The sequence below is a fragment of the Equus przewalskii genome, chromosome 17, assembly GCF_037783145.1.
Source record: "Equus przewalskii isolate Varuska chromosome 17, EquPr2, whole genome shotgun sequence".
NCBI classification, from domain to species: domain Eukaryota; kingdom Metazoa; phylum Chordata; class Mammalia; order Perissodactyla; family Equidae; genus Equus; species Equus przewalskii.
Window position 1 is genome coordinate 51,615,115 of NC_091847.1, and position 13,566 is coordinate 51,628,680.

General features: G+C 40.2%; 1 protein-coding gene across 5 annotated transcripts in view; it reads left to right on the forward strand.

Moving 5' to 3' along the window:
• Positions 1-13,566, forward strand: part of MAP3K20 (mitogen-activated protein kinase kinase kinase 20) — a 167,769-nt gene that overhangs the window by 8,096 nt on the left and 146,107 nt on the right. For 3 of the 5 annotated variants that reach the window (XM_070580214.1, XM_070580213.1, XM_070580211.1), the window contains one exon: positions 4,518-4,710. In XM_070580214.1, coding sequence (XP_070436315.1) covers positions 4,552-4,710 — 159 coding nt within the window. In that variant the 5' untranslated portion in view covers positions 4,518-4,551. Of the gene's footprint in view, positions 1-3,557; positions 4,348-4,517; positions 4,711-13,566 lie in introns of those variants that run through there. The other 2 variants (XM_070580212.1, XM_008533255.2) reach the window with 2 other exon arrangements.

Genomic DNA, 13,566 nt, shown 5'->3' on the forward strand with positions numbered 1-13,566 from the left:
TCAGCTAAGTCCATGATGCTTTGCCAAGCTTGCTGGAGTTAGAACCTGTACTTGTACACCCTAGAATTGTTAGTCTGTGTGGTAATCAGACGGGACTTAATTTTTTATGGTCTCAATAAAACATTCAAGTAATTACATAGTTCCATTCATACATAGCCAGTTTCCAAATGGCAGGATGTATCACAAAGTGAGTAACAGTGATTCTGGGAAGAATGTGACTAGTTGCCTCATCTCAAGGGACGAAGATCCTGGAGAATTCTGCTTCTCAGAGGTCAGCCTTCCTCTGGCGCCCTTAGGGCAGTTTCAGATGTGACTGATCTTGCCTCAGCTGTCCGTATTCCCTGGACTTGCTCTGCATCGGAGGGTTTAGATTTATTCATATATATATGTGTGTGTATATATATATATACACACATATTTTTTTTCCTCCTCCCCAAAGCCCCAGTACATAGTTGTATATCCTAGTTGTAAGTCATTCTAGTTCTTCTATGTGGGAAGCTGCCACAGCATGGCTTGATGAGCAGTGTGTGGGTCCACACCCAGGATCCGAACTGGTGAACCCTGAGCCAATGAAGTGGAGTGCACAAACTCAACCACTCGGCCCTGAGGCCAGCCCCCAGATTTATTCATACTATCTCATCCTGGTTCCCATTTCTACGTTTTTTTGGGAAAAGATTTCCCTCCTTTTCCTCCTATTCCTCTTCCTCTTCTTCTTCCTTTTCCTCCCCTTCCTTGTCTTCTTTTTCCTCTTCCGTTGGACTCAGAGACGCCCACTCCTGGAAGTCCCAGACTTGTTCTCCTCAGTCTCCGAAGAAGCCTAGGCAACAGTTTCCAAATCAGGATTTGCTTCAGAATCCTCTGGGGGCACTTGTAAAAACTACAAGTCTCGGATTTTACTTAATCTGATTGGACTCTTTCCAGCTGCAAAATGTATAATGGAAGAATAGCCAGATACTATTTATTCATTTATTTCTTCATTCATCCAACAAATATTTTTGAATGGAAAAGGTGCAATGTGCCTGGCTATGTACTAGGTGCTGAAGATCCGGATGTAAATAGAAATGAGTTTTGCCTTTTTGGAGTTTATAGTCTGATAGGAAGTAAGTGGGAAAGATGAGTGGGTAAAGAAAGGTGCTGTGGCACAGAAGAAAGAGAATTTAACTCTGCTCTTGAGGCTCAAAGGAGGTGGTCGGGGACAGGAGTGTGCTGAGCAGAGAGAGGCATTTGAAGCAGAGACAGTACCCCGTGCAAAGGTATGGAGATGTGAGAGAGGTCAGCAGGTACTGGGAGCTGTGAGTAGTTCCTTGCCTATGTGGGGGAGTCAGAAGATGAGAAGCTGTAAGTGGTAAAGGAATTTCCCAGAATTAAAGGAAATGAGTTATGACTGAGAGAGTTCACTGAGTGTCCTAGCAATGAATGAAAAGACTCATCCCTAAGCATAGTCTATTAATTTCAGGATTCCAGAGATGAATACAGGATCCTAAAAGCTTTCAGAGAGGAAAAAATAATGTGAAAAGGATTAGTAACCAGAGTAGCATCAGACTGCTTTACAGCCACATTAGAAACTAGGAGACTATTGGAGTAATTGTTTTGAAATTGTAAGGAAAATTATTTCCTACCTAGAATTGCATACCCAGGCAGGCTACCAATCAAGACATTTTAAGACACACAGATTTTCAGAAGAATTACATTCTAGGCACTCTGTTGAGGCGGCTAATGGGAGATGTGCACTGTCAGAACAAGGGAATGAATCAAGAAAGAGAGCCAGGAGATCCAAGGACAGGGGTTCCCTCAGAGGAAAGGTGAAGGAGAGTCTTAGGATGATGGTGAAGGGAAGTCCCAGTCCCAGTCAGGCCTGGAGGGCAGACGCTGCAGCTGCACTGAGTCAGACGAAGGGTGCAGGAGGAGTGTCTCCAAGGAGAAGAAATAGACACCCCCCCCCCCCATTATCTGATGTTTTTTACTTTGTTGAGAAGAGTTTTGCAGTTCTTGGAAGAGTTTGATGAGGTGAATAAGTGTTAGGTGTATAAAAAGCTAAGCAAACAAGAAAACAACAGCAGAGCAACTACTAACTGTAGGAGAAACAAAAAGTTATCCAAGAAAGGAAAAAGCCATTGAACACAGCACCCCTGGGAATAAAATTTATTTTGTCAGACTACTGTAAGCCCTGAATATTGACTTAACCAAATGTTACGATATAGTTGGAAGTTGGGAGGATTGAGCAAGTGTGACATGTTTGTGGGCAAGGAGGTAAAGGGTGGTATATGAGAATTAAATCTTTATCTTCCACAGGGAGAAGTTAACAGATAATATCTAAAATGGAGCCATCAAGAAATAGCAATATAAACACATTTTTTGGAAATATGGAAATAAATACCGGAAGAAATGCTAGAGGAGTTGAAATTAGTTCCCTCTGGAAAGAGAATTGGGTGTGAGGAGGGGGGCGGGAGCAGGGAAGTTCTATCTTTTATTATAAGCTTTGTAGTCCTATTTTATTTTTTGTGCCTTGATAAAAATAAAAAGGATTAATAAAAATATAGACCTAGCACCTGTATCCCTGAGGGAATCTTGCAAGTGGTGTTTTGCATTTTGTTGAGCAGACTTTTTAGCTTGCATATTCTATGTACCAACCTTTGGCACTTTTGTAAGTTTTAGCCAACCTGTCTTCTTTTCCATGATTAACTGAATATAAATTGAAGCAAAAGTTAGTAAGGTAGATTGTTGACTCAAATATGTGTGTAGCCTGTGCCTGGATACTAGAGTTTCCCCCCTGTATTTTTATGTAGACTCTAAACTTTAGAGGATAAACAAACAATCGTCTCTCTTGCCTTCTCCCCAAGTAGAGCAGAGTTTGACTTCGCGTAAGAAATCAGCATTCTTCAGTGACCTCCTGTTCCTGAAATGGGATTCCTTGTAGCTGCACATTAAGATCTCTGAGCTGACTGTGTACATCACTCAGCAAAGCTTCAAGTTGTTGATGAGGAAATTTTGTCAATTTAGGTAGATACAAACTGCCTCTCCACCTTTTTATTTTGAAAATAATCCAGCCCCACAGAAAAATGGAAAGAGTAGTGAAACACCCATGTAACTTTCACCTACATTGGCCAGTTCCTAACATTTTGCCACATTTGCTTTCTCTCTCTCTATACCTACTCCTGTTTTTGGGAGGGGGGTGGGGAATTGAACCATTTTAAATTAAGTTGTGGATAATCATACCTTAATACATCTCCCAATATATCTCCCAAGAACAAGGACATCCTCCTACAAAACCAAAATACCATTATTTGCCATGGATAAAATAATATTATCTAATATATAGTTAATATTCAGATTTCCCTGAAATCCCAGCAATACCTTCTATAGATTTGTTTTTGATCCAGAATCCAGTCAATGATCGTGCATTACATTTAGTCATCCTATTTCTTTAAAGCCTCCTTATGCTAGAATTTTCCCTGTTTTTTTTTTTTTTTTTCTCAGTTTTTTGTGACATTGACAATTATGAGGAGCCTGGGCCAGTTGTTTTGTAGAATGTCCTATGCATATGGATTTGCCTTTTTGTTCCCTCCGTATAAGATTCTGGCTTACAATTTTGGCAAGAAAACGTATACAAACCTTTTTATCCACCTGCTTTTTATGCAGTTCAAAATTTTAGTCCTTTGTCTTCTTGTTTGTTTTTGTTTTGTTTTTCCTGCTATTCCATGGTTTGGCATGGGGTTTGAAGAATGACCACTTACCTGGAGAATATTAAAACTCCTTAGACTGCAAAAAATATCACTATAATAATCTCTGGGAGGGGTAATCTGTTCCTCTGGAAACAAGCATAATATTTTTTCTAACATTCTTGGCAGAGTTCTTTGAATGACTTAATATATTGTAATCAAGGGCAAATTTTCTACTCTTTAATTAAGTTCTGCCACAGTATGCAGTCCAGGGAGCCACTTCTGGAAAACGGTCGGCCTGTTTCTGTCATCCTCGGGCTGAACGTTTGCTTTTGGAATCTAAACACTGAACGCGTGTTCAGTTTGCAGCATTTTGGCTCTCCTCGTGCCAGGATGCTCAGTTGCTTAGGTTATGTATATTTTGTGTGAAGTGAGCACAACATGGAGAGATGGCGTGCCTCAGATGCCAGAAGAGCTATGCAAGCTTGCTGTTGAAAGCACGCTTCCCGTTTGTCAGGGCTTTGTGATAGCAGACCTGGTGACACAGTAGCCTTTAGGCAGAGCTCCGCTGGATGTGCAGGAAGTGCTGCTACAGGTTTGTCCGGGGGAAACCCGAGCCATTTCTCTGTGGACAGCTGCCTTTCAAAGTCTGGACAAGTTGCTGCTCAATTTTGCACGGGCTGCCAGAGTAAGTGTTTTCATTTTGATTTGTTTATAGTCCTGCTTTTCTTGCTCCTAAGTCATCAAGGTTCTTTCTGGAAGTTTCACAGGACTTGTTACACATTCTCTAAAGTCAGATTCAGAGGATTCATTCTAATATGTTTATAATCAAACTTTCCTTTTTCTTTCTCTCTGCAGATTTTGTGGGAGTATAATACTTTGTCATTATGAGATGTCGTCTCTCGGTACCTCCTTTGTGCAAATTAAATTTGATGACTTGCAGTTTTTTGAAAACTGCGGTGGAGGAAGTTTTGGGAGTGTGTATCGAGCCAAATGGATATCACAGGACAAGGAGGTGGCTGTAAAGAAGCTACTCAAAATAGAGAAAGAGGTAAGGTCTTTTCCTGCTGTAAGAAATCACGATAGCACTTCTGTGAGCTTTTCAACCTAGAGTCGGAGGTCACAGGCTGCCAGAAACCTAGCAAGGCCTCTGGGGCCGTTTCCCAATTTCCATTCTGGGAACCCCATAAATAGAAATCATTGTCACGTGTGGTTTAGGGTTGAGTTTTACTAGGGGTCATCTGAACTGAGAGGATTTCTTTCCATGGTGTGAACGACCTAATGTTCTCTGAGCTCTCCTGGAAGGGAGGTGAGCTTTCAGACCTTCGCAGGCTCCAGACTTTTCTCTCCCCCAGGTCAGCCAAGAGGGGTCAGGTAAAGAGTAAAGTGTGACATTTTCACCCCCTTTGCATTTTCTGCCTGTGAATTTGTGGTCATCAAGAGTTGTCTTTTAAAAAATAGAAAAACATTACTTTTCTACCGAAATATAAGCAATACCACCTTCTTGGATTTCACCTCTACTTGAAGCCAGAAGTGCAGGACTTTGTTGAATGAAGGATTCACAGACACTGGACAGAGAGCTGCCCTGCTTGGTTTTCAGAGTCTGGGATTGGTGCTGGTCCTTGCTGAGCTCAAAACGCACACACTGGCCCTTCATCTCCCTTAGGAAGGTGACACAGCGTGTCCCCACATTCACTTTGGCCCCTGGAGAGTGAAGCTGATTGTGGGGCTGACCTGCAGGGCTCAGTGGCGTTGGCCACTTTTAATAGCTGCCCGCTGGAGCTTGTTTTGGTCATTTGTATTTATGGCCTGTTTTGCCTAATTACTGTTCTTTTCAATTTGTCTTTAAAGTGAACTTTTCCATAAATATCTTTTAATCTCCCTGAATGATTTGATTTTTTTCATTAACTGCTGCCGGTGAACTGTAGCAATTGGTTGGAGAAGGAAACCCGAGTGGCAGCACGTTGTGGCGTTGCCTCCCAGCAGTGCTTGTGATTGTGTGATCACCAGCTGTGTTTGCAGTTGTTGAAGCCAGGTTGAAGGACTAAGATAGCTCTGCCGAGCCGGCCCAGTGGTTAAGTTCCCACACTCCACTTCAGCAGCCCAGGGTTCATGGGTTCAGATCCCTGGTGCAGACTCACATACCACTTGTCAAGCCATGCTGTGGCAGGCATCCCACATATAAAGTAGAGGAAGATGGGCACGGATGTTAGCTCAGGGCTAATCTTCCTTGGAACGGAAAAAACAAGATAGCTTTTTTTTTTACTGCCTTGGGGTATCTGTAACTTGTGGAAAGCATTAAGAAGTGATAACTTTTAAAGCCAATGTGTGTGCAAAACAGAAGGTACTATGTAGAGAAAGTTTCCTCCTCCTCATTTCTTTGTCAACAAAATTTTTAATTGTAGCCAAATAATAAAACCATTTCTTACTCTGGACTGAACCCAGCTCCTTTCATGTAGCGAACTCCTAAGTCCTTTATAGGCAAGAATTATTGGACCCATTTTATAGATTGGGAAATAGAGCTTTGAGAAATGTATTAAGCTACCCGAGAGGGGCAAGTGAAATCCACATCAGACCCTCTGTTCTTTAGTTTTTAACTCTGAAACTTCTAATTGACCAGGTAAGAATAGGAAATAAACCAGTTCCATCAAATTTATATTCAAAATATGCTAATATTTCTGAGCTAAATTAGGTCATGCAACTTCAGTACAACCAATATATTCTTATATTATTGTTGGATGTGAGTAAGACTTTATGAGACATAAAACAGATTTTGATAGGAAAACAATAATTGCAACCCATTCACCCCACCCCCCACCCATACGTAATACATCTTTTACTGTCTAAGAGAGCAGGAAAGTGACACAGGACAGCGCAGGAGTGAAAGCAGGAATTGGAAACTGCCAAGTCCTCCTCTTGTAGATGTTTACCTGAGGGGTTATCATTCAGAAATTAAGTTGATTACAGTAAAATGCAGGAGCATAACTCATACACATGTAAGTCGGAAAAACAGAAGCTCAGTTTCTGCTTTGGGGCTTGATTTAGTCCGTGATTGTCAGTGATAAAGAGACGTGGTAAATTACTGCGAAGCAGCCCCGTACTTACTGAATCAACAGGAGTTTAAGATGTAAACAATTTTGGCTAGGAGTTGGCAATTGTTGGAAAGGAAATCTGTGTTTCTTCTGTACGTTTTTGTTAGACTTTATGAACTACATATTGGCTTGCTGGCTAGGTGTTTTCTAAGTGATAAGATAAAGGTAATAAGCTCTGGATTTTTTCCACTTTATAGATTCAGTCCTATGTCACTTGGTCATTTTTGTCAATGAGTGTTAGAAGCAATGGAACATTTAATAATATGTTTGTAGCTCACTCATGTAGCTCTTTAAGAATGACCTGATATCTGATTAAATATGTGCTTTTTGAACTTAGTGAAAGGTGGAGAAAATATACACCAAACTCTTTAACTTTGCTTATGTGAGAAGATAGAGGAAACCTTTATTTTCACTTTATTTGTAGACCTCTAGCTTAGTGAGTATGTATTACTTTCCTCTGCTTTCATGAGTATGTATTACTTTTTTGATTTAGGAAAATAGAAAAATGGCATTTAAAATCTCATTAGTTCTTTAAAACTTTATATTTTAAAAACTTCCACGGCTAGGGAAAAACTATAAGCGTAATACCATGGCCTCTGGCATATCCTTCCGCTAGAATCACCACTATTAACATTTTGCAAGTTTGCTTTCTCTATATTATTGATTTATATGTGTTCACACATATTGTATTATTTTTTACCAGCCATGAAAGTAAATCACTGATGCTGTGTACTTTATCCGTAAATACTTTAGCATCTTCCAAGAGTGCAACCGTAATGCAGCTATCAAATTCAGAAAATTTATCGTTGATACAATACTATTACCTGTTATATAGTCTATATTTGAATTTTGCCAGTTGTCTCAGTGATGGCTTTTTATGGCAATTTTTTCCTAGCCCAGGATCCAGTCGAGAATGACATATTGCATTTAGTTGATATATCTGTTTAGTCTGCTTTAATCTGTAATAGTTTCTCTGCCTTTGTCTTTTTTTTTAATGAGTTCAATTTCTTTTTAGATTCTAGTGTGCCTTTGTCTTTTAAATTTTGACGTGAGTGCAGGACAGTTTTGTAGAATGTCACTCATTTTGGGTTATCTGATTTTTCCTCCCTCTTGCCTTGTTTGAAGTTCTGTAGTTTGGTAGGAATGCTGCATAGGTCATGTGTTCTTGGCGTATCTTAATGGGAGACCTATGATGTCAGTTTGTCCCATTATTGGTGATACTAATTTTGAACCCTTGATTAAGAGGGGCTCACCCAGTTTCTCCTCAGTAAAAACACCTATTTTCACTTTGTAATTAATAATTAAGTTCTTGGTAGATACTTGGAGGCGATGTAAGTATCTTCCCTCAACAAACATTGCCCAATGTTTTTAGCATCAATTGATGATTCTTGTTTGAATCAAACATCATTATGACAGTTACTGTATATGAAGCAAAAAGTTCTAGTATAAATGAGAGTTTTTCTTCCTCCACTTATTTATTCATCCATTCCTTTATTCATAAATTATTTAATTATATCTAATATACAATATATTCATAGTATGAGTTTATACCAAGGAACACTTAGACCACTAATTTGACATACGATTAAAACTGCCTTGTGACTCTAGTAATACTGTAAGCTGTTGCCGCTTCACTTTTACTGTGCATATGCCATGCCTTCTCCTCTGGAAAGCGGGGCTAATCATAGTGCCTGCGTCACAGGGTTGTTGTGAGAGGACTCGATGAGATAATGCGTGTAAAATATCTGGAAGGGTGCTTGACACATAGGGGGTCTTGGAGAACTGGAACTCTCAGTTGTATCTTCACAACCGTAGTCCAAACTCAGGATAGCAGATAGGTGTCATCTTTTGTGAAAATTTTACTTTGTTGGTTCCTGGAAGCTTTGCTGAGAAGGGCTCAGAGGCCACGTTTACAGGCTGCAGGAAAGAGCCCTGGCAAGCTCAGCGTGACTGTGGAATGGCAAACACATATGCGGTCTATTTGACATCCCTGTTGTCAGCTCTCTGAGGGCAAAGACTTCCATTGCCTTTGTCGCTGATGCTGCCACCATCCTTGTCATCATCACTGTACCAAGTACAGCTCCTACTGTGAGCTGATCACTTGTTTAAGAGCTTTACATGATTGCCCTCTTCTTCTTCACAGTCGCTTTACAAGATTATAATCTTTTTTTGACAGATCAGAAATTAAGGCTCAGAGAGGTTAAGCAACCTGGTTAGTATAAACAGCACCATTCATGTGGATCTTCCTTGCCTGCCTCACAGCATCCAGCACTGGGCCTGGCTCACAGTAGGCATTAAAGTAGTTCTTCCTTCTTACTTGGTATCGTGTCACAATAGACTTCCCTCTCATTCACATCCAGGAAACACAACCCGTCTTGACGTACCTACATTTTCTTCATTTACGTTCTCTGAGCTGTGACAAGGAGAGAACACATCCGTCTTTCCTGTGTGGCTAGTTGTGACTCACATCCAGCTACATAGGAATGGAACCTTTAGTTGTTACCTTTGCTTTAAGGTGCCTGTGTTTGATTTTTGTAAATGCCCTTGCTTTTGTACCTTTTGGACTGGCATGCCATTTTTACTTGCATGTGGAGGTTATTTTTGATTTGCCATGTGAGAAACATTATGGCAACTGTTCTTTCAGTTTTTCATTAAGTATTATTGATCTTGGTGATATTAAGCAATAAACATTTCAGTTAGTTAATATTTGTTTTCCAGCCATGCTCTAAATATTGTGCTGAAATCAAACCAGTGAATGTATTCCAATAAAAATGTTATATCCTGATTAACTGGTGTTATACAAAGCTAGGCTCTTGCTACCAGAAGAAAATTAGTAAAAAGCATGAACTGAATTTCTGAGAAGCGCAAAGCCTAACAGAGAAGAACTGAAAAACTGGAGGAGAGGAAGAGCCATCCATGAGTATTTCAGATAGTTTCAAAATACATATGGTAGGCTCTCAGTCTTCAGAATGGAATTATCTCATTTGGTATTAAAAAGAGGCCTAGAATTTTCTTCTCAGCTTTCTAGTGAAGACAGGAAGTCACTGACATGAAATTACCCGAGATAGAGACCTTCTTATCAGTTTTTTTTTCCCATACTGCCATTGATAGCATGTGAGATGCAAGTTGTTCAGTTTTGGAGGAGTTTAATTCTTAGAAAGGTCTTTAAAATGTAACTTCCAGCCATTGATTCTTAGTCTCTGTCTCTGGGGCCACACAGAACGAATCTTAACTTCTTCCATATGTCAGCTTCTTGGGCACAGGTCTGTATCTTACTGATCTTTGTATTTTCTGAGCTCTGCTTAGTACTTGTCCCACTATAGGCAATCAGTAAATGCATAGGGCATAAATCAACAAAATACTAGACATAGTGATCACATCTCAGGTTTCTCTTCTTTTGTAAGATTTATAGAAAGATTTTGCTATTCCTGAATCTACACAAAATAACACAACTTGCCATTTGTAGTCTACTTCTTAGCCTTTTCTTCTCCGTGTTTGGCTGATTTTTTGAGTTCTTAATAAATTAGTTTGTCTTTGAATGAAAGGTTCTGTTCTATAGCAGCTAGAAAGGATTTTACTGGTGATGGTTCTTATCTGTTTGTTTTTTTAACGTTTTCAAAGAGGAATCCAAGATGCTTTTTCTTGGCTCTGTTCATATCAGATGTTCACTGATTCATGACCTGAGAAAAATGAAGGTGTCCTAAATGAAATGAGACTGCTGGAATCTTAGTGACTTGAAGCTATGATTCCTGTCCCTGATACTGTTCTTCAGGAAAATAGCGTGCAGTAGAATTAGCGACAGGAGAGCAGCCACACTGCTAAGGATGAAAATGGTAAGTGTTGGTGCAGGCTCTGTCACCGGAGGGGATTATATGGCTGCTCTGCTTTTGAAGAGAGATATTAAGCAGTTAATGAACAAAATCAGTTTAACTCACTAAATTTTAAAAACATGCCAGACAGTGCTTCCTTTAGTGGGAAAATGAATTGCTTCTGTTATCGGAACTACAGTCATAGAGTCTACCTTAAGAAATATGTATTCAGGGGCTGGCCCCGTGACCAAGTGGTTAAGTTGGCGCACTCCACTTGGGCAGCCCAAGGTTTTGCCAGTTCGGGTCCTGGGTGCGGACGTGGCACCGCTCATCAGGCCATGCTGAGGCGGCGTCCCACATGGCACAGCCAGAGGGACCTAGAACTAGAATATATAACTATGTACTGGGGGGCTTTGGGGAGAAGGTAAAAAAAAAGATTAGCAATAAATGTTAGCTTAGGGCCAATCCTTAAAAAAACAAAAAAGAAATATGTCTTCATTTTTATTTAATCATTGGATGGGTATTTTAAAATATAATACATAGTTTAGTTAGCATCTAAACTAACTTCCCTTAAACCAATTAGCTGCTGACCAAATCTTTAAAGTTGTGAGGGAGAACTTTTTCCTTTAGAATCTCAGGATAGTTTGGTAACCACAAAATAAGGCCCATAAGTGTAACCTACATTATTCTCTGGGAAAAACTTTATACTCAAAGAACCTGGGAAGTTGTGGCTAAGGCCAGGGTACCTCTCAGAACAGTGGGGATATGTGGAGAATTCTGATTCTGGATAGATTACTTCAAGAGCTGATCACACCAAGAACAGATTTTAGTAAGAGATCAAGAAATTAATGTTAACTGAATTTGGGGGTGTGGAGTGCTAAAAATTTATACTCTGCCTTATTTTGAAAATGATTTAAGGTTGTTAGCAGGTGAATAAGTATATTTTTGAGGTTCCAGGGAAGACCCTCTGTACCCCAGAATCTCTCTCATCTGAATGTAGGGTAAAGAAATAAAAGGAAATTAACATTTCTTGAGTTCCTGTTATTTGCAGCCACTGTTCTAAGCAGTTTACAGATATTCTCTATTTAATCCTCTTGCTAATGTCTCAAATTTTAGCATTGTAATTTCATTCTTTAGGATAGTTTCCCCTGATAAAACTGCAAATACCACTGAGAAAGGTAACTGCACATGTGAGTAACACCTCAGAGAGAAGGACAGATGTGATTTTTTTTTTTCCTACACACACATTTCTAGGTGGAGAGATGGGTAATTGATGCTGTAGGAGACTATGACCTGGACAGATTACTCAGAATCCTCCTCCTCTGTGTTCTCTCATCTAACAAATATTGAGTACTTGAGTACTTATTACATGCTGGCACTATTCTCGATACAGGAGCCAATCGGTAAATAAAACAGGCAAAAACTCGTGTCTTTTCAGAGCTCACTTTCAAATGTGGGAAATAAAAAAAATTAATTAAATAATACATTAAAACCTTGTAAAGACTCTTACCCCTCTTAAATTTGGGCTGAACTTAGTGACTCACTTCTAAAGATTATAGAAAAGGAAAAATCAGTAACTTTCCAGTAGATGAACCTGGCAGACGCTGCCTTAACCAGGTGATCAGGGCTAACATCACGAGTGATGTCATGTTGATAGCCTGTATCTCCAATATGAGGTGCTGAGAAACGCGCTTCATCTCTGTGGTCCTCTTCCCCACAACCCATAGCCCCAGTCTAGTCATGAGGAAAACATCGGATAAACCCAAATTGTTGGACATTCTACAAAACCCCTGGCTAGCACTCCTCAAGGGTATTAAGGTCTTGAGAAACAAAAAAGGACTGAGCACTGTCACAGTCCAGAGGACACTGAGGAGGCATGCTGACCAAACACAGTGTGGTATACTCAGTCGAATTTCAGAACAGAAAACAGGGACATTGGTGGAAAAAATGTGAAATCCAGATAGAGTCTGGAGTTTAGTTACTAGTAATGTACCAATGATGCTTTCTTAATTTTGACAGATTTACCTTGGTGATGCCACATATTGAAATTAGGGAAAACAGGGTGAGAGGAACTGTCTGTGTTATCTTTTCAACTTTTCTGTAAATCAAAAATTATTCCAAAATAAAAATGTTGTATAAAAAACATAAGGAAAAACATAGAGCAGAGTAAGGGAGATCAGGAGCGCCAGCGTGGGGCTCGAGTTGCAAATTTAAATGGGTTGGTCAGGGTGGGCCTCACTGAGAAGGTGACATTTGGGTAAAAACTTGAAGGCACTAAGGGAGGGAGCCATGTGTTTATCTGAGGGTAAAACATTCCAGGCAGAGGGGACCGGCAGCTGCCAGGCGGGAGCGTGCCTGGTGTGCTGGAGGAATAGCAGGGAGGCCATTGTGGTGGGAAGGGGAGTAGTGAGAGGAGGAGAAACGGGAAATGGGGCCAGAGAGGTACCAGGGCCAAGTGGTACAGGGCTGTAGACAATTGTAAGACCTTCTGATTTAAATTGAGAGGAAATGGTGAACAACTGAATGCTTTGGAGTAGAGAAGTGAAATTATTTGACTTAGGTTTGAATATGACTGCTCTGGATCCTCTGTTGAGAAAAGACTCTTTTCTGCAGGGGCAGAAAGACCAGTTAGGACTGTAATCCTGGTGAGCAGTGTTTGTAGCCAGGGCCGGGAAGGTTGCAATGGAGACAGTGAGAAGTGGTTGAATTCGGGGTGTACTTTAAAGGGATATCTAACCAGATTTGCTCCCTCATTGGACTTGCTGTGCTCAAAGGTTTTGCACCGAGGAGATGGAAAGATGTATTTGCCATCATGTGAGATGGGGAATATCATGGGTGGAGCAGGTTTGTGAGAGCAGATCAAGAGTTTATTTTTGGTACGAGCAATTAACAGTTGGAATTAGCCATCTAAGAAAATATTATGTGCAGTGCAACAAAAATATAAGATAGTTAGAAACAACCCAAATGTCCGTTAAAAGATGAGTGGATAGTGGCCAGTGCGGTGGC